Here is a 22,155-nt window from a genome sequence, read left to right as displayed (position 1 = left end):
ACTGAGCAACAGTGCAGGATTTTTAGGGAATACCCAAAATATAAGGTTTGGGTTCCCCCTACTGGTGTGCATTCCAGGCTTGTGCATTCATTAGCATATAGCAGGAAGGCCTGGGGATAGAAATCGAAAATCACTGTGTTGGCCTCTTTTAAAGAGACGTGAAGATGGGAGAGCAAGAGAAAGTGCCATTACCCATTTTCTGCAAACATCTTTTAAAAACTGGGTGATCTAAAAATTGTATTTTCTACATCTAGAAGGAACAGAACTTAACCCTACAATATTTGGTTTTTAATATTGCTGTCTCTGATAAGCTGTTTATATATAGTGCTTCTCAAATGCTTTATCTTGTCATCTAAGGAATAATAAAACACCAGTGGATCCACAAAAGGATTTAAAACCGCAAGGGAAAAAAGCAAGCATTGTGTCGTAATAAAATTGAGGAGCTGGCATTAAAGCTTACTTTTTCCTATTTTAGCATTTCAGAAAGTGGCATGACATGTGATTGCGTGTGTCCATTTAACATCTGTGCTTTCTAATTTGTCTTATATGTATTTAAAATAGTTCTCTTTATTTTCTATCTCTTAGTCAGTAAATACCAAGTAATATTAAGGGCTCATTTTGAAAAAGAAAAATTTTAATTGACTCCTAAAAGTCACTTCTGGACTTCTTATTATGTTTGCATTTTAAAGGACTATTGAATCAAATTAAAATACTGTATTTTTAAATTGCTTTTCAGCAATGCAGTCAACCTTTTAAGCAATGTTCCGGTCTCTTGTTTGGATGTTCTCATTTGTCCATTAACCCATGAAGAAACAGCCCAAGAGGCAACAACTCTAGATGAACTACCCAGTGATAAAACAGCTGAGAAAGAAACAGTTTTGAAAAACAATATGATGGTGTACAATGGTATGAATATGGAGGCCATTCATGTTTTGCTCAATTTTATGGAGAAGAGAATAGACAAGGTAAGGCTGATAAAACGGAGGCCTCGGGGAAACGCTCGTAAGGAATGTAAATGTGCCATATATGCAGACACCTTAGGACATGCTTTTTAAAGCTAAGCTTTTGAAAATAGCTGACATCTTGCATAATTATTTGTACTCTGGAAAGCACTTTATTATAATATGTGATAAATTGCAGAAACCAAGTTAATTTATTTGTTTAAAGCTGAAAATTATGTTGCTACAATGCCAAAATTGTGACTAGTGCCTGGAAACAAAGGAAAACTTACCTTTTTGTGTAGGTATTTTATAAACCCTGGAAGAAAAAATTATCCCCACCCCGAAGAAAACTTAATGATACGTGCTTTCCATACTATCTAAAAGACATCTTTAAAAGAAAAATTTCCAACTTCCCATTTGTTGTGAGTTGCTCATTTCCTCTCCTCTGTCACTTGCTTTGTCAGGTAACTATACTGAAAGGCAGCAAGGCACTGTGGGTGGGTCATCAAAACCTTTGACTCATTTAAGCCCCTTGGTTAAGCCAGTGAGGACCCCACAAAAAATAGCAAAATTCAGGAAGGATAAAAGTAAGCCTTAGAGTAAATATGAAGGTAACTGATAAAATGGAAATATTGTTAGGAAAATAATTTTCAAAAATAAATTTTAAAGCTTTGGTGACATCAGATGTCTCCCCCTCTAAAAGGTGTATTATATGCTGTTGTCTGGAGGAAAGCAATACTGTGAGAAACTAATCTAACATAGTATGTATGGTTTTCTTTTTAGGGAAGCAGCTACAGAGAAGGCCTAACTCCAGTTCTCAGCTTATTAACACAATGTTCCCGAGCCCATAGAAACATCAGAAAATTTCTCAAAGATCAGGTAACTGCTCATTGCATATTACATCATAAAGTTAATCTTCTATGTGGATTTTTTTAACATAGAATTAATAAGTTGAATTCTTTCGTGCTTTTTTTTTTTTCAGAAAGTCAGAAACTCAGAAAAGTGTGTTTAAATTTTTGAAATCTTCCTAATCCAGAAATAAGTGATCCTGTGTATTTTTTGAGTTGTTTATTCGTTCAGTCAACAGATATTTCTTAAAATCTACTATATGCTGTGCTCTAAGCATTGAAATATAGATGAAGTCTTTGCCTGGTGGACTTTACCTTATAGTGGGGGGACAAAAAGTAAACATAAATATATGATATAATAGCAAGTATCGATGTGTTCTGAAGATAGGGGAATAAGGGAGGGCCTCTCTAAGAAAAGGACATTGAGCAGAAACTTGAATAAGTAAGAAAAGGATCTCTGAGAATATTCCGGAAGAGGAATGTACCAGAGAGAACAAGTTCAAAGTCCCTGAGAGGAGAGGATGCTTTGTAATGTTTAGGAAAAAGCAAGAAGGCTAGGTAACCGTGTGCAAGGGGGAGAGTGGTGAATGAGGTAAAAGAGGTAAGCAGTGATTAAGTAACATAAGACTGTGTAGGACCTTTGGTGCCAGATAACTCCGGCGGCTGTATTTAGGATAGAGTAGGAATGTAAGGAGATGTGAGGAGACCAGCCCAAAGAGGGTTGATGGTGAAGGTTTCAAGTTGGATGGTAGCAGGTAGCGGTCATGGTAAGAAATCATCTTCCCATCACTGCCTCTCTACCACCATATCTTTTGTCCCCTCCCTCTATCACAGTAGGTGAATTGTCCCTGCTTCCTTCATGGGCGGCCTCTGCACTTTTATCCTGGATGCCTTTCCCCCTCAGCTTCTCAAGAACTTTGTTCCTGCATTTATTCCATCTCTTTTTTACATTAATATTTTTTTAATGTACTGGTCATTTCTGTTCGTACCCAAACATATCTTCCATTATAAGCAAAACAGCGCTCCCTTATCCTTGCTCCGTAAGCTGCTTCCCCATTTCTCTGCTCTTCTTTAGTCGTGTTTCTCAGAATTGTATACTCACCCTGTTTTCTTTTTACTCATCTGTGCTCTCATTCAGCAGTCGTGGTTTTGAAAACCATCTAAATACTGATGACTCCCAAATTTCTATCTCTAGCCCTGACGTATCCCCTAAGCTCCATACTTACATAGCAAACTACCTACTCATCTCCTCCCCGTGGATGTGCAGGAAGTTATAAGCATCTTTTTTCCCTCATCCGAGCACATGCTTATTGATTTTAGAGAGAAGAGAAGGGAGTGGGAGAGAGAGAGGGAGAGAAACATCAATCAGTTGTCTCTCGTACACCCCCCGACTGGGGACTGAACCCACAACCTAGGCATGTTCCCTGACCTGGAATCAAACTCACAACCTTTACGGGACGGCGCTCCAACCAACTGAGCCACACCGGCCAGGGTCGGTGTGTAGTAAGTATCTTAAGTTTAACGTATCCCAAACCAATCTCTTGATTTTCCCATCCCTTCCACCCTGTTTCTTTTCTTTCTTTACATATTCCAGTACATGGTACCACCATTCACCCCACTGTTCATTTATTGACATACAGAATTTCCCCTAATAAGTGAACCAGGTTAATTTCCCCTGTATGTTTATGGTCAGTATTTAATATGCACTTCAGTATGTGTAGACCACATTAATAGCTATTGCTGGTGAGGAGGATTAGAAGGTAGGGAGTCTGTCTGTGAGTAATTTACAGTCTATTGGAGGAAGAGAGAGGTATTATGAAAGCATGAATAATCATTTAAGCAAAATAAACTAGTTAGTTAATGAATTAAGGTAATTTCCAAGTTTGTTAAGACATTGTACCATGACTGGGAGGACTTGATGAAGGATAATAAATGAAAATTCTTTTAAGTTTTCTACATTTTAGCTTCTTTACATAGGAGATCCAGGGACAACTAAACTCTTTAGATTTTGCTATCTCTAACCAAGACAGCCCAAAAAAACCTTATTTGTTAAACAGCTTCTTTATATGAAGGTCTCGGGTCACACATTATGTAGATACCAAAGGTTATGAGAGCCATTCCTTGTTCTGAAAGAAACACTACAGTATAGATAAATAGATGAGACATGACAAGTAAAAAGATAACTAAAGATATAAGGCACAATACAAAAATCCACTTTCCTTCTCAGGAGGAGGCGCTGTAGAGTATGACCATCGGGAAAGGCAGAACTTAAAGTAACAGGTGATTAGCTTTGATCATAGTGTAAATGGAACCATGGCTAATAATTAATTATTATGCCATATAATTAATACCTGATTAACTCCGACTCATGTATACCCAAAGGAAATTGGTCTTGAATATTTTGTATTTGGTCTGGTGGAAAGAGAACAGATGGTAGAAATTACTGATCCAGGTTGAGTTAGTCTAGAGAGGCTTATGGAAAAGATGAGGGTGCTGTGGATTTGAAAGAGAAGCTGGACAAGAGTTGTCCGGAAAAAGAAAAATTGTTGGAGGGTGGTATTTGAGAGGTAATAGGAAGGGTCCCTACCTGTGCCGGTTGTCTGGGAGCAATATATGACAGTTAGGACATCAGAATTTCACTTAACTTGTTTTAAGGAGCCCCAAATATAGCTAACAAAATTTTTGTGCGGTAACCTCTGTTAATAGATTCTGTACTCTGGAGCAGTAGGAACATGCTACATGAAATCACCTGTTACGTGTCCCATTCTTCTTGAAATGGGATGTAAACTCGGTGTGCTTGACTGAATCAAATAGTAAGACTTTACTAAACAATTAACTTTGTGCCTGTGAAGCACAAAGAGCATTGTGCTCTACCCTGCCCTTTCAGGGATATTAAAATACAGATTTTGTAAACCCTTTGGGTAGGTTACTTCATTTTCTGAGACTTAGTTTCCATTTTTATTCGGTTATATCTCCATTGCCTCCAGTACCTCCTGATACATGGTAGGCACTCAGTATAGTGAGGGAAGGAAGAAAATAAGTTGAATGGATTAAATAAAATAATATACACATAAAGGATATGGCACAGTAAATTATTATTTGACTGTCTATCCTCATTTTATGTATAGTGCCTAGCTTATAGAAGTCACTTTTTAAAAGTAACTTAAATTAATTTTTCCTTCCTTTAGTCAGGAGTTATTGCCTATAATATGCCTGGTACTGAGAACAGTAAACAAAGTAGAAAGAAATTTCTGCTCCCATGCCCCACTGACTCTTGTAGAAGAAGACAGGCAATAAAGAAATAAATATATACTATGTCTGGTAGTGATAAATACTATGAGGAAAATTAAAGTGGGAGGGGTGGTGAAAAAGAGTGGTAAAGGCTAGTTACGTAGGTGGTCAAGGAGTGTCTTCCTATAAGTGACGTTTGAACAGAGACCTAAGGAGTAAGGGAGTAAGCCATGCAAGTTTTTAGGAAAAGATTTTCTGGACAGAGGGAGCAGCAAATGCAAAGAGCAAGAAGCAGGAAGGTGCTTGGTGTGTTTAAGGAGTTCCATGGTGATTTGTGTGGCTGTAGCAGTGTAAGAGCGTAGTAGAAAATAAGTCAGAAAAGCAACAGGAAGCTGGAGTATGTGAAACCAAAGGGAGTTGTAAGGACCTCGTCTTTTACTGTGAGTGGGATGAGAAGCCATGGCAACTGGAAGACATTGAGAAGACGGGATCTGACTTTCAAAGGACCATCCTGGCTGCTATATAGAGAATAAATCATAGAAGGACCAGGTTGGAAGTAGGGACCACTTAGGAGGAGGCTGTGGCAGTAGTCCAGGTGAGAAGTATTGGAAGCTCGGATCTGGTAATACTAGAAGAGGCAGTGAGAAGTGATCGGGTTGTGCAGATATTTGAAGGCAGAGCCAAAGGCAACTTGCTGAGAGATTGGATGTGGGTGTGAAAGAGGGGAGTCAAGGGTATTTCCAAGGTTTTTGTGCCGAACAGTTGGAAGAATGGAATTGCCATATAATGAGATAGAAAACTACAGAAGGAACAGCTTTGCTGAGAGCATCAGGAGTTCTGTTTAGGACATTCTAAATTCGAGAGGCCTATAAAAGCCTGGAAGTCAGGGAAGAAATCAAGACAGAGATGTAACTTCGGGAGCTATCAGTATGTAGAGACCATAGAACTCCATGAAACTAGACAAGATCACCAATAGAGTAAGTGAAAACAGTGAAGGGATGGTGCTCAAGAACTCAACCTTCAAATATTCCAACACTCAGGAAACAGGAGAGAAGCGAATCAGTAGGAGAAACTGAGATAAAACAACCAGTGAAATAAGATGAGAACCAGAAGTGGGGGGATGTGGGGGTGGTTGGGTGACAGAGTGAGCATATGAAGCCAAGCAAGTTTCATAAGCCTTCTGAGGCTCAGTCTCTACAGTTCAGTAGGGATGATGGTGCTGTTACTGCCTCCTTTGCAGGGTTGCTGTGAGGACTGACTGCAGAGAGTAATACATATCATCTGTTACAGCAGCTAGCACATAGGAAGTGATCGTTAATAGCCATTTTTATTATAAAATAAAACAATTAGAAAACGCAAGTACAGATTTTTTCTAGTAAATAGAAACTGTTGCCGGAATTAAAAGAGGGGAAAAATCAGTATGAGTCCTGGTGTTAAGGAAGCCTCCTTGGAATAAAGAGAAACTTGACCCAGACTTTAAAATGGATTTTGATGGAGGCCAGCAGAGGCTTCCCAGGTGCTGTGATGAGTAGAAGCTCAGAGACGGATTTGAGTATATCATTGGTGCAGTGAAGCTGTTTCTCCTCAAACAAAATTTCATTACAGGCATGAACTTATCTGAGGTTTGTTTTTGTTGTTGTTGTTTAGTTTTATTTTATTTGGAAGCAAAACTATTTATTTTTTTTTAATGTTTTTTTTCCACTCTGACAAAACTGAGCTCAGTAGACATTACAAGACTAACCAGTTTCGTGACGTCATCCTCGCTTGCTCTGGTGCCCACGATTAATGATGGTTTCTGCATTTGTACCATTAGGTTTTACCGCCACTGAGGGATGTGACGAATCGACCTGAGGTTGGCTCAACTGTGAGAAATAAGCTGGTGCGCCTCATGACACATGTTGACCTTGGAGTCAAACAAATTGCTGCTGAATTCCTTTTTGTCCTTTGCAAGGAGAGAGGTAGGTTAAACTCTCCTTGCCCTCTACTTTTTTGTTTTTCTGAGGGAGTTTGAGAAATCTTTCTAATAGTAGTAGCTATATCATTCCACTCTTTTCAGGGGTTACTCTCTGTTCTATTAGAGATAGTAAAAGTAATAATTTGAAGACATTTTTTATATGCTTCTGAATTCAGTGAGACAGGCAGATACACTACCAAATACACTTCTGTTTAAACTCTGCCTTCTATATCCTTAACCCAGACTTCTTAAATCTTGATGAGTCAGGACCTGGGTCCATTATGAAAAATCTGCTTAACTAATTCAGGTGCTGCAGTTTTGATAACCAGACAAAGGCTTGGGTTAGTTCACCTTTTAATTCCTCTTGGAATTAAAACTATCGGAGCTTTGGTTTCTTCACTCAGTTCTTTTTTCTTTTAAAGATTTTATTTATTTTTAGAGAGAGGGGAAGGGAGGGAGAAAGAGAGAGAGAGAAACGTCTGTCAGTTGCCTGTCATATATACTCCTACTGGGGACCAAACCCGCAACCCAGGCATGTGCCCTGACCGGGAATCGAACCAATGACGTTTTGCTTGTGGGGTGATGCCCTACCAACTAAACCATGCCAGTCAGGGCTCTTCACTAAGTTCTTTAGCCAATAAATTATTAGAATGCAAGCTATACAATATACTAGATAGAAGTACAAAAATGCATAAGAGACAGCCCCTTGAGATAGAGTAAGATAGAAGTAAAAAGATATTTAAAAATACCTGTACAGCATAATGACATTAGAGTGTAATAAATGTTTTGTGTATATATAAAGTGATCATCTTCTGAGATACATCTAACAATTTAATATGTTTCCTAAAATGGTATGGGTTATTTGCTCTGCAAAAGGCAAGTTTTCCAAACAAGGCACTTTGACTGTTATTCTGATATTCTTACCTATTTATTCATCTCCTAGTTTATGAATGTACTAGTATAACAGTCCCATTTAAGCAGATTTTATATTCCACTCTTTTATAGAATCCAAGTTTTTTAAGATAGATAATTTGGAAGTAGAAAACTTTACTCACCTCTCTCAAAATCTTAAGTCAGTTGAATTCTTTCTCTTTTTACATTTGAAGTACATAGCATGATAATTTGATATAAATATGCATTGTGAAACTATTAACCACAGTCAGGTTACTACATCCACTATCTCATATAATTAGTGTGTGTGTGTGTGTGTGTGTGTGTGTGTGTGTGTGTATGGTGAGAACACTTAAGATTTATTCTCTTAGCGCATTTCAAGTGTACAGTACTGTGTTAATCATAGTCACCATGCTGTACATTAGATCCCCAGAACTTAGTAATGTTATAACCTGGACTCTTTGATCAGCATCTTCCATTTCCCCTACCTCCTACCCTACCCCCTGGTAACCACCATTGTACTCTGATTCTATGAGTTGTCCTTTTCTTTCTTTCTTTTTTTAAGATTCCACATATAAACAAGATTATACAGTATCTGGCTTATTTGTTTTGCATAATATTCTCTAGGTTTATCCATATCATATTGTCCCAAGTAACAGGATTTCCTTCTTTGTCAAGGCTGAATAACATTATATTATATAAACAACCATATGGAAATATGGTTTATCCAGTCATCTGTTGGTGGACACTTAGTCCATTTTCATATCTTGGCTATTGTAAATAATGCTGCAACAAACATAGGAATACAGATATCTCTCGGAGGTACTGATTTCATTTCCTTTGGAAATATACCCAGTAGTTGAATTGCTAGATCATATGGTAATTCTATTTTTAATTTTTGGAGGAACTTTCATACTGTTATCCATAATAGGTGCACCAATTTACATTCCCACCAACAGTGTACAAGGAATCCCTTTTTGCCACATCCTTGCCGACACTTATCATCTCTTGTCTTTTTGATAAAAGCCATCCTAACAGGTGTGAGAGGTTTTCTCTTATTGTGGTTTTGGTATGCATTTCCCTGATGATTAGTGATGTTGAGCACCTTTTCATGTGCTATTGGCCATTTCTATGTCTTCCTTGAAAAAATGCCTATTTGGGTCCTTTGCCCACTTATAATCGACTTACAGTTAACCCGTGAACAACATGGAGGTTTAGAAGTACTGACCCCCTGCACCATTGAAAACCCACATATAACTTTGACTCCCCCAAAACTTAACTACTAATAATTTACTGTAGACAGGGACAGTCAATTAATACATATTTTGTTTACGTATAATATATCCTTACAATAAAGTGTTAAAATCATAAGGAAGAGGAAATATATTTATAGTGCTATATCAAAAAATATGCATATAAATGGACCCACATGCACAGTTCAAACCTGTGTTGTTTAAGGATCAGCTCTGTTCAATTTTTGCTGTTGAGTTGTGTCCATTGAATTCTTAAAACTTCATTTGACTGATTGACCCAACCACTTCAGTTCCTATTATGATGGTATATTAGCAACAACTTGATCAGTATCGTAATGAAGATAATAGCAGCTGTTACATGTTGAGTTACCATGTGTTAGTGTCCTATTCCATAATCCCATTTAATTCTCATAAGGACCCTCTAAGATAAATATTATTTCAGTGTCATAATGGAGGCAATGTGGCATTTGAGAGCCTTTCAGTAACTTACCTAAGGTTTCATAGTTGCTTAGGGCCGAAGCCCAAATTTGAGTCTTATTCAATTCTGCCATACTTTTTCTCATAATAATTATCTTCAACTATTATCATGGATTAGTTATTTAACATCTGCTCTTTTAAACAACTCAATTCTTTCATGACTTTGAACAAAGATATGACAAGTATAGTGCCTAGCATATAATCTGCAAATACTAGCTGAATTGAATCGATTTTTCTGAGATCCGAAATAAGCTGTTTTTAAAGTATAATTGTGTGTGTGTGTGTCTATAAACACACACATACATAAATCTAAACCACACACGTATGTATCTATTTATTTAAAAAGGTTTATCAAAATAAACACCAGAATAGTATCCATTGTTACCTCTGAGTAGTAGGATAACCATAAACTTTTTTTCAGTTCTCAGTATTTTGTAATATTTTTATACAATGAACATGCGTTTCTTATGTTCTAAAAAAATTACTGAATGGGAAAAATAAAGTTTATTTCCTGTGTAATTATGTATCTCAATACACAAATTACATACCTAAATATAGTCAAGTTACTCATGACTTAAGAGTATGTCAGCAAATATAGTATATGCATTTGTGTCTAAATATAATAACCTGACTAATGACTTATTGAATGTCATGCATTTATAAAGGAGTTTAATTGTTTTTCACTTGAAATGGTTAGCTTTGTTCCCCCTTGGACCCAGTATTTGTGTTTCATAGTCCTAATTTTGAGTCCAAAGCCAACCCATATTAGAAAAATTGTATCTTTTTCATCTGACCTTTAACAATTCATATATACTCATCTGCTTTTCCTTCCAATTTGATTTTAAATTTACTAGATTTATTCTCCTGGAATAAAAATTTACTAATTTACCAAATGCTTTTCGACCTAGAGGTATCTATACAAGATAAATAAGTTCTCTGTCCTCATATTAGTTACTTTCTTATCAAGGGTTTTAACTCAAATGTCCGTAAGTGCCAGGCTGGTAATAAAGTAAATCAAATGGACTGGACATAAATGATAAATGAAGACTGACACTTAGCTCATTGTCGGGGAGATAGTGGGTTTGGACTGGGGAGCAGCTGATTATTACCATGAAGGGACATGTAGCCATTCTTACCAAATCTTACATATTTTCCAGTTGAAGCCAGGACTCTAAATTTTTACATAAAATCTCTGAGTTCTTAAATGTTGCCAATTAATTTTAATTTTAACACCTCTAGCAAAAAAGAGTTTGTAGTCCTCATTCAACTTATAAAAGTTATCAGGTTTTGGAGTTTGGCTTTGGTATGGAGGCAGACTGTGTCAGAATGAAATAATTTTAAAGTGGCTGAAATTTCCCTTTTAAGGATATTCAAAGCTGTTTGAAAGTGAAGGTACCATTTATTTTGTTGATGGTTTCTTTTGCTGTACAAAAAATTTTTAGTTTTTTTTGTTTGTTTGTTTATTTTTTTATGTTTATCTTTTTCTTTTCTTTCTCTTGCCTGAGGAGCTATATCAGATAAAATATTGTACGAGCGGTGTCTGAGATTGTACTGCCTATGTTTTCTTCAACGATTTTTATGGTTTCAGGTCTAACGTTTAAGTCTTTAGTCTGTTCTGAATTTTTTATTGTGTGTAGTGTAAGAATGTAGTCTCGTTTCATTTTTCTGCAAGTATCTGTCCAATTTTCCCAACACTATTTATTGAATAAACTGTCTTTGGCCCATTGTATGTGCTTGCTTCCTCTGTCAAATATTAATTGACTATAAAGGTGTGACTTTATTTCTGGGGTCTCTATTCCATTAATCTATGTGTCTGTTTTTATGCCAGTACCATGCCATTTTGATTACTATGACCTTATGGGGTAGTTTGATATTAAGTAGCACGATTTCTCCAACTTTGTTCTTCTTTCTCAAGATTGCTGTTGATATTCAGGGCCTTTTGTGGTTCCGTATATATTTTGAAATATTTGTTCTAATTCTGTGAAATACATAATTGGGATCTTGATAGGAATTACATTGAATCTATAGATTGCTTTGGTTATTATGGATAAATGGGAGAACATATTTGCCAATTCATCTGAAAAGGGGTTAATATCCAAAATTTATAAAGAACTTAAAAAACTCAACACTAGAAAAGCAAACAATCCAATTTAAAAAATGGGCAAAAGACCTGAATAGACACTTCTCCAAAGTGGACATACAGATGGCCAACAGGCACATGAAAAGATGCTCAACATCACTAATCACCAGAGAAATGCAAATTAATTTATCTTTTTATTGTATTTTTTCCATTACCATTAACCCCCTTTATAACCAACCCCCGCCCCTGCAGTCACCACACTGTCGTCCATGTCCATGGGTCCTTTTCCTTTTTGCCTAATCCCTCCACCCCCTGACCACCTCCCGGCCAGAGTTGTGAGCCTGCTCTCCGTCTATGAATCTGTCTCTGTTTTGCTTAGTTCAGTTTGTTTAGTAAATTCCACATATGAGTGAAATCGTATGGTATTTGTTTTTGTCTTAGTGACTTATTCCACTTAGCAGAATGTTCTCCAGGTCCATCCATGCTATTGCAAAGGGAAAATTTGTCTTCTTTTTTATAACTAACTAGTAGTCCATTGTGTAAATGTCCCACTGTAGTTTTATCCACTCATCTACTGATGGACACTTGGGCTGCTTCCAAATCTTGGTGATTGTAAATAATGCTGCAGTGCACATAGTGGGGCTTCTACTCTTTTGAGTTTGTGTTTTGGGTTACTTCGGATAAATCCCCAGAAGTGGGAATTTAGATAGAGGGCAGGCTGACAGCTCTGGGGGTGGGGGGAGGAGTATGGGGTGGAGGGATCACACAAAAGGCAAAAAGGACTAATAGACATGGGCGTGGACAACAGTGTGGTGATTGTGGGTGGAGGGGGGTATAAGGAGGATAAATGATAATGGAAAAAAATATGATAAAAATAAATTAAAGAAAGAAAGTGAAGGTACCATGATCAAGGCTCAAAAGCCAGACCACTAAGTAGAGACAAGAGCAGCTGTCAAATGGCGTTAGGAAACTGAGCCTAGATTAAGAGGGAACGTTGAAATGGGGTAAGGTACAGAGGGCAGAATCTTACGGGACACTTGGCACAGAAAGAACTATCCTAAGTATGGTCAATACCCCTCGGTGCCAGGCTGAACTCTCCATCTGATAGCGGCCCACAAGTTGACTTGTGCTCATGCTGCTAACTTGTTTTGTGGAGCCCCGGCAAAGCTGAACTTTTATTACCTGCTCTGCAAATTATGTACTTTCTAAAGAGGGCCTAAAGTTAGGACTTACATGGCTTCATAAAAATAAATTTTAAAACTCCCTGCCTTTGTGGGGTTCCGCCTCCCCTTTCAACACATTCATTACTTCCCAGTTTGTGCCAGGTGTTGCGATAGGGGCTGAATTGCAGAGATAAGTAAGGCTTGGGGTCCCTCGGCCCCGTACTCCATCACCTTTATAAGCTTGTCTCCTTTTTCTCTAAGGGAAATAGGTGCCTCTTCAGACGTTCAGAGCGAAACAGTCGCCCTTTCCTAGTGATCCTCTCTCTTCCTGTCTTCTCAGAAGGCTTACTCCATCAGCTGTTACCCTCTGCTCTTTTGTTTTTTAACTCTCATGTTTCCCCCCACCTATATGTGTCTTCATGCCCCTGTCCTGCACATATTAGCGTCCTGAAAGATCTATCTGCTTTCCTTTTCAGTGGAAGCCCACTCAGGCTTCAGCTTACTGTCAGGCTTCCACTGCCATTCCCCACCCCCAGACTCCATTGAAAACGCTCTCAGGTCACAAGTTACTGTATTTTTCGCTCCATAAGATGCATTTTTTTCCCCAAAAAAGTGGGGGGAAATGTCTCTGCGTCTTATGGAGTGAATATTGCGTCACAGATCGTGATGTGTGTTACCTGACCTGTTAGCAGTGGTGAGCGCTGTTAGAAGAGGAAGCAGTGAGCCCATGGGAAACTCCCGCGGACCCTTAAATGTCCCACTTTACTGCTGAATCTCAGGGCGTCTGGTCAGTTGCCGTCTGTCTGCCTCTGCCCATCACCCGGGACCTGGGAGAGTGCAGAGAGCCGCCCGACACTCCCAGCTACAACTGCTGACCTGTCGAATCAGCTGAGGCTAATAAGGGGTATGAGGCACAGTGCCAATTGCCAATTGTCTTTGACACTGGGTGGGGCCTGTGTCAGTAGAACCACCTCTAGTCGCCAATCACTGTGTCTTAAGCTCTGCCAATCATGAGAGGCAGATGGGTGTTCTTGGCTGGCTACTGGCTCCGTTAGATGCTACAGCTGTCTCGTCTACCTCCGTACTGTTTCCAGTGCACCCCAGATTTCTGTGTGAGGAGGCCAGCAGTAACTGGGCGAGCAGCCATAAATGCTGAAGTTTGTGGTATATAAAGGGAGTTATGATGGGGTCACTATTCTAGTAGAAACACAGGCACTGAGGGGAGTAAGGGGTGTCACTAGCCATAACAGGTACTAGGGGAGTCCGCCAGAATCTGAAACTGGGATAGTGATACTCTCAGTAACTGTTACAACTAGTGATACCTCTTAACTCCCTCAATGCCTGTTATTAAAGGCCCCCATAAATTCTGACACTAGCGATCATGAGTTCTTGGGGTTCCCAGAAAACTAGAAGAGTACGTGAACCTTAAAGTCTCTCCTCATTTGTTAATGACAGTGTTGATGGTTCTTAATACCACTGTTGACTGCTGTTCACTTTACATGGCTGAAATATTATTCTGTTATATTTTATTAAATATTTTGGTACACTATTTGGTTTAGAATATTTTTTTTCTTGTTTTCCTTCTCTAAAACCTAGGTAAGTTAGGTGTGTCTCATAGTGTGAAAAATACGATAACTAACAAATTACATAATAGGTGTATTTTAGCCTTTGTCTCACTAAGCCTCTCATAGCAGTTGATACACACTGTTGGCCACTCTGTTTCGGTGCTCCCACACACTCCTGTCTTTTCTTTTTAATCTCATTTGCTAACGTCTAACTTTGTCCACATTTAATTACCACGCTGCTTCTGGCCCTTGTTCTTAACATTGCTCCCTGGGTGTCCTTATTCTCTCCCTTGTCTCCTGTTTTAGCCTGTTTGCTGGGGATTCCCAATGTAAATATCACTTAATAAACTAGTAAAGCATCATCTCTTGCTCTGGTCAAATTTTCTTCAGGTTGTCTTCTACATGACAGAGGGATTATTCTAAAAATGCAAATATAATCTTAATCATTCCCCCCATAAAATTTTACCTGCCTGGTAAAATTCAAAATTTTACTCCCTGCCTATCTCCGTAGTGCGCTCTTAGTCATACAGAGTTCTTGATTCTTGCCTGATTGTACTGCACCGTTTCTTGGCACATATTCCTGACTTAGTGGATGCTGTTCTTTTTCCATGGAATACCTGTCCCCATCTTTGTTAGCACAGTGAGCTTAATTTATCCTTGAGGATCAGGTTAGGCATCATCTCCGTGAAGACATCTCTGATCATCCAGCAGAGTCAATTATTCTCTTCTGTGTATCATTTTTATTTATCTCTGTTTTTAATACTTTCCTCATTTGCTATGTTCTAATTATTTTTTTTATCTGTTGAACTTTCATTCATGACATTAGTGTTTTTAGGTTAGAGATCATGTCTTTTCCATCTTTGGATCCCTAGTATTTAACAAAGTACCTTACATATCTGTAGGTGCCCCAAAAGTCTTTAACGAGAAAGCAAACTTGTGCTGTGAATCCACTATGGTGAATACAGGGTAGCAAAAGTAGGTTTACAATAGTATATGAAACAGTTTATTCTTCTGTTATTTATTAATTATTGTGTTATTTTTCCATACGGACACATGAAACCTACTTTTGCCCCACCCTGTATACTGTCTTGTGTATTTCTCCATATGAAGGAATAATTTCAGTGCACCATGGTAAGCACTACAAGAGAGGGGTGTGCCGGGTACTGTGGCAGCCTGAACGAGGGAATGATTGGGTGGTTGGGGGAAAGGTCAAAAGAAGTCTCCACAGAAGACAGAGAAATGAGAAACTGCCTTGGTATGTACAGAAAGAAACTGGTTCAAGGTGTGAGGAATTCACAATGTGCAGGAGTGATTAGGAGACTACTTTGGAAAATAAGGCAGAGTTCAGAAAATGAAGAACCCGTTAGGCTCTGTTTTAGAACTTGAGCTTCACCCTTTAGGGGAGAAATTAGAAGTTTTGTCCAGGAAGGTGGTAACGTCATATTTTCACTTTACAAAGATCTATCAGGCAGTTCTGTGGAGGGATGTGAGACTAGAAACAGGGAGAATAGTTAGAGGAAGCAGGTATAGGATTGCTAAGAGTTGCAGGATTTGAAAGGAAAGGATTATAAACCCTTTTCTGTGGAGCAGAGAAGGGGGAAAGGTCTGTGGTAGAACATGGCCCTGCCATTCGTTTTCCTTGGTTAAAGAACAAAACCCCTTTTTCATTTTCATGGTAGAGCGTGATCAAACCCGTGTCTGCATAAGCAGTAACGCCATGACTGCCAGTGCAGTTCGGCCCTGCAGGGCTCTGCCCTCGCGTTCCTCTGTTCATGGTGCCCTCCAGCACCTTGACAATGGTGAACTATTTCTTGCAACTTTCTGACTGAATGCTATTTGTTTCGTTTTGCAATAGTTTCACCAACTGTATGGATGGTTACTATGACAAAGAATACATATATTTGTGTGTTTCTTTTTCTCTTTTAAGGACCACCAGAATACCTTTTCTTTGCCATAGCAGCTCACCTTATTCAAGTTCAGTCCCTTTTCCTTTTTACTACTTTCCCAACATCAAATAGGATGTTATGTGGTATATTTGAAAATAAACTAAAATGTAGCTAGAAACAGTCCACCAAATATAGTTGACCTTCAGCAGCATAGGGGCCAGGGCTGCCAACTATTATAACTTAAGTGCTCTTTGGATATGCGGATTCCTAGCCAAGGATTGAAATGTGTAATGTCAATCAGAGCTTCATAAGGAAAATACTTCTCACTTTGAGGATTTTGTGGTCCCTTTGTCTTCCCACCCCAACCCCCATTTTAAGTATTTTATGCTATAGCCTCATCGACTTTGATGGCAAGATATCTTTTTTAAAAGTATATTTTATTGCTTTGCCATTAGTTGTCCCAGTTTTTATCCTTTGCCCCCCTCCACCTGGTACCCCTCTTCTGTCCAGCAATTTCTGCCCACCACCACCACAGTTCATGTCCAAGGGTCGTGCATGTAAGTTCTTTGGCTTCACCGTTTCCTATACTATTCTTAACTTCCCCCTATTTTGTTTCTACCAGTTATGCTTCTTGATCCCCGCACCATTTCCCGTTTCTCCCGTTTCTCCCCCTTCCCCTTCCCAGCTTACAACCCTCAAAATGATCCCCATGCCTATGATTCTCTTCCTGTTTTAGTTGTTTGCTCAGTTTGTTTTTGGTTTTGTGTTTATTTTGTAGATTCAATGGTTGATAGTTGTGAGTTTGTTGTCATTTTAATGTTCATAGTTTTGATCTTCTTTTTCTTAAATAAGTCCCTTTAACATTTCATATAATAAGGGCTTGGTGATGATGAACTCCTTGTCTGTGAAGTGCTTTATCTGCCCTTCCATTCTAAATGATAGCTTTGCTGGAAAGAGTAATCTAGGTTGTGGGTCCTTGTTTTTCATCCCTTTAAGTACTTCTTGCTGGTCCCATCTTGTCTGCAAAGTTTTGTTTGAGAAATCAGCTGATGGTCTTATAGGAACTCCTTTGTAGATAACTCTCTTCTTTTCTCTTGCTGCTTTTAAGATTCTCTCTTTATGTTTAACCTTTGGCATTTTAATTATGATGTGTCTTGGTCTGGTCCTCGTTGGGTGTAGCTTGTTTGGGACTCTCTGTGCTTCCTGGACTTGTATGTCTATTTCCTTCACCAAGTTAGGGAAGTTCTCTTTCATTATTTCTTCAAGTTAGTTTTCAATTTCTTGCTCTTCCTCTCTCCTTCTGGCACCCCTATGATTTGGATGTTGGTACATTTAAAGTTGTCCCAGGGGTTCCTAATCTTCTTGTTTTTTTCAATTCCTGTTTCTTCTTTCTGTTCTGGGTGAATGTTTCTTTCTTTCTTTTGTTCCAAATCATTGATATGACTTCCCTTCACTGTTGGCTCCCTGTATATTTTTCTTTGTTTCCCTTTGTATAACCTTTACTTCTTCCTTTATTTTGTGGCCGTATTCAATCATTTCTCTGAGCATCATGATCATGTTTTGAACTCTGCATCTGATAGGTTGGCTAGCTCCATTTCGTTTAGCTCTTTTTCTGGAGTTTTGATCTGTTCTTTCATTTGGGTCATATTTCTTTGTCTCCTTATTTTGGCAGCCTCCCTGTGTTTGTTTCTATGTATTAGGTAGAGCTGCTTTGACTCCGTGTCTTGGTAGTTTGGCCTAATGTAGTAGGTGTCCTGCAGGGTCCAGTGGTGTATAGCCTCCCCTACCACCCAAGCTGGGTACTCGAGGTTCTCCCTTCGTGTGGTCTGTGTACACCCTCCTCTGGTTGCTGAGCCCTGGTTGCTGTTGGCAGATCAATCAGAGGGACTTACTTAGGCCAGTCAGCTACAAGGACTGGCTGTGACCACTGACCACCAACCTCTGCTCTCCATGGAGGATCAGCTGTGCAGGGGAACGGTGGCACTCTGTGCGGTCTGTAGCTGTCTGTTGGGTGGGCTGACCCTGGGGTTTCCCCAGTGATGCAGGCCAAGGCCAGCCCCAACCTATGTTTCACCTGGGGCACCCAAAGGCAAGGTATTTTAAGTTGACTTTGTAACTGAAGCTGTCAGAGTTGGCACATAATGTCTGTTCCAGTGAATGAGCAAAAAGCATTATTTTCTTAAAAGTGCTGGGGATTTTTTCTATTAATTATCCTCCAGGGGGATATTTTGCATAAGACAGCAGATTAGTGTTCTGTATACTTCTTTTTAGACTAGTTTGGACTTTGATAAACTCTGAATTCTTAAACTTTTCATCTTTAGCCATTGCAGGTGCTTATTTACATTTTGTGTCTTTTTGTTGTTGTTGTTATTTTGTCTTCAGGTGTATTCAGTTAAACCATTTATTCATCTCTCCATTTAGACTTTTAACAATTTCAGCGAATACTTCTTTTCAGAACCACTAAACATCCTTGTTAAAAAAAAAAAAAAAAAAAAGGCACTATCAAAAATGCTCACAGTGAGAGTATCAGTACCATGTGCATTCAGATCTATGATCCTCTGGCCTCCGTGACTTTGAGTCATTAAGGTTATGTCTGAGTCCATAAATATTAAGAATACTTGTATGCACTGATACCCACTTTCCCTAATAACCCATTAAGAATTCACTAATTTAACTAAACCACTTCATCTTGTGCAGAGGTGTCACCAGAATAAGAACTGGGCTCAGAGCGGGTCAGCCTAGGGCCAGCTGTAATGTGTGGGTGCTTGACTTCACGCAGGCAAGATTTCACAACACGAGTCCAGGTGACTTGGAGAGTACAGTTATTAAAGCTGGAGGCAGTGATACAAGAAGGAGCCTCTGATAGAAGAAGCAACAGGAGAGATACTAGTCAGGGCTGTTTTGGCTCGAAAAACATGGGAAAGGAATTGGCCAATGAGTTTTCCTAGCTTCTCACTATCCTGCCTTAGAGGTACTGAATGCAAGAAAGAGCATATCAAATTTATTCAGGGGGCTTTCAAATTACACCACCACAATCTCGCTTTAAATTCTAATATGATATTATTAAGTACCCACTGCGGATTATTATCAATAGGTAATAATAAAGAAACCACAGTTACCAATAGGTTTTAAGGTAGCAAATCATTGAAATTTACAATGTAAACTTTAATCTACTTATATTATTAGTCCATGTTTCCTTTTGCATTAGCTTGCTATATTCTTTGAAAGCAGACTTCCTTTTATTTTCAGTATTAAGGGAGGTACCCTGTAGCTCAGGTATTTAAAATTTAATGAACCACTCTACCCTGGATTGGTCATCCTCTCCACCCCCTTCATGGTTTCATATCCTCGTCATATATATCCATGTTCTTTACCCCCCTATTTGCCTGTCCGCTGCCCCTTTATAGTTCTCAAAGTCATTTTAATTGCCCTCCTCCGAATCTTCTCCAGCTTTATTTTTTCCTTTTTGAGGCAAGTGATTGGAATTAGAGGAGCATTTCAGATGTAGATTTTACTAAGGCTTTACACGTGGATGTGGTAGTGTTATGTTTTGTTTCCTGCTGTGGTCTTTAGGTTGCCGTTTTATTGAGACCTTTAAGTAAATTTTGCCAATTTTTATCTTTTGATTGAATATTTTAGTGTTCACCTTGAAATTGTACCTGAAGAAAAGAAAGTGCTCTTAAATAAAGCTGCTAGTGATTCTCAGTACCTTCCTTAAAGGTACTTAGAAATCAGCCCTGGCTGGTGTGGCACAGTGGATTGAGTGCCAGCCTGCGAACCAATACGTCAAAAGGTCGCTGGTTTGATTCCAGTTCAGGGCACATGCCTGGGTTGCCAGCCAGGTCCCCAATTGTTTCTGTCACACATCAATGTTTCTCTCCCTCTCTTTCTCCCTCCCTTCCCCTCTTTCTAAAAATAAATAAAACCTTAAAAAAAAAGTCATACACACAAAGAAAAATTCCTACAGTTCAAGGTCTCCTTGTAAAAGTTTTGTGTCTGCTTCCTTTAGAGATAGTCACCTTACACTGATGACAAATCAAGGTATGATATGCAGAGGACCTGCACCAAATGCTTCGGTGGGGCTGTTTGGTTATTTGTGTTGACTAAGATAAGTTGAAAATGATCAAAGATCATTTTACCTAATGTTACCAGGGGAAAACTTTGTGCCAGACATACCTTAAAGCACTTTGTATGTATTGACCTGTGAGATAGCTATTATTATTCCAATTCTCCAGATTAGAAAATTGGGGTACAGAGCTGCAAAATAACGTACCCAAGGTCAACCAGCTCATAAGCAGTTCATTATTGAAATCCAGCCAGTCTTAACTCCTGGGCCTGCTTTCTCAGTGGGTTCCATGTGCTTTCATATATATTGTTGCTGACTTTGTTTTTTAAAGTAGTAACTTAACTTATCCTATTTGCTGATATCCTTAAGTTTGTTTATTTTCTTTCCTTCCAATTCCTATAAAGGTTATAAGAAAAATGTCATATGACATGCTGTATTGGCAAAATCGCAAGCTGACCCTCATTAACTCCAGTTTCTAATTAACATTTCTCTAAAACTAGATAAAGAAATAAGGTTTGAACACAAAAACTTAAAACCCTACCCTTACCAATGGCCTGGTGGTCACAGGGGCCCCACTCCTGCCACAGAGTGTATTCATATCAGCTTCATTTGAATTTGAGAAACTTGAAAAAAGAAGATGTCTGGTCCTCACAGCACATAAGAGAATTTGTAGGTAGTTCAATATAACCACTACTACACTTAGAAAAATTCTTAAGTTTAAGATCAACTGCCATGGCATGTGTCACCCACCTCCCTGTGGTCAGTGATGATAGTGCACACCCAAGGATTCCTGTCTAAAACCTGTTCTGTTTTTGCAGTGGATAGCCTGCTGAAATACACTGGCTATGGGAATGCTGCGGGACTGTTGGCGGCCAGGGGCCTTTTGGCTGGAGGAAGAGGAGATAATTGGTACTCAGAGGACGAGGACACAGACACTGAAGAATACAAAAATGCAAAGCCAAAGTATAGTATCAAGTTTCTCTTCACCTAACTCGTCTGTGCCTTTGAGTTGGTTATTTGCCTTTCACTTCCTTTGTCTCTCATTTTCCAAGTGTTTCTTTTCTTTTGTGGGTTTGGAAGCTTTCTGTTTAATAGTGTTTTTAGAGGCAGTTTCATAGCTCATGCCTTAGAGAGTGACTTCAAGTGATCAAGGAAGGGTATTAATTGCATGACAAATCTCAGCAGGTTCATTATCCTGTCCCACATGTTCAGAGAGATGGTACTTTTATATTCCCACCGTCATACACTCAAAAAGTATTGTTGCTTCCTTTCTGCTTTCATTTCCGTAGGTTGAGATTTTAGAAGGTATAATCGAAACCAAGTCTTTAGGTTGGTTATTTGATACTTCAGTCTTTCTCAAAGCTAACTGTAGGTTCCATGCATTCTGATCTTGCCTCTTGCATAAAAGCCCTTATGAGTCAATAAAGCAACAAAGCACATTACGAGCAAAAGGAAAGAACTTTGGCTCCACAGTAAATTTTACTCGAACACTGAAGAAATCACCTTTGAACAGATGCGTTAGTGCAATGGACAGGCAAACCAGAGACTCTGTCAAGTCTTCCTGAGTCAGTGCTTACAAATCGAAGACACTAATCCTTCTCTGTCATAAAATAAACCACCTCTGCTTTCTTCTTTTCCCTCCCCGTTCTTTTCATCTCCCTCTCAACCCTCATCCCAGGTAAATTTCTTAGTTTCCAGTTTTTGGGAGTGTTTTAAGCTCAGTTTTCTGGTGTCCATTACTGAATGCTAAAAGGGTAACTGCCTTTTGGCATCGATGATGTAGACATGCTATGTTTTCTA

The 22,155-nt window shown here is 38.9% G+C and overlaps 1 protein-coding gene across 4 annotated transcripts in view; it reads left to right on the top strand.

The window, feature by feature from the left end:
• The window catches only part of RIC8B (RIC8 guanine nucleotide exchange factor B), a 100,524-nt gene that overhangs the window by 53,885 nt on the left and 24,484 nt on the right, over positions 1-22,155 (top strand). For all 4 annotated transcript variants that reach the window (XR_016510427.1, XM_090272567.1, XM_090272565.1 and 1 more), the window contains exons 5-8: positions 737-965; positions 1,725-1,820; positions 6,834-6,978; positions 21,174-21,318. Coding sequence is in view for 3 of the 4 variants with exons in the window: in XM_090272567.1 (XP_090128693.1) it covers positions 737-965; positions 1,725-1,820; positions 6,834-6,978; positions 21,174-21,318 (615 nt within the window). In the remaining variant the exon portion in view is untranslated. The remainder of the gene's footprint in view (positions 1-736; positions 966-1,724; positions 1,821-6,833; positions 6,979-21,173; positions 21,319-22,155) is intronic.

Source organism: Furipterus horrens, unplaced genomic scaffold, assembly GCF_987537825.1.
Source record: "Furipterus horrens unplaced genomic scaffold, mFurHor1.1.pri manual_scaffold_4, whole genome shotgun sequence".
NCBI lineage: Eukaryota > Metazoa > Chordata > Mammalia > Chiroptera > Furipteridae > Furipterus > Furipterus horrens.
The sequence above is the reverse complement of the archived record's forward strand: the minus strand, read 5'-3'. Positions and strand labels throughout refer to the sequence as shown.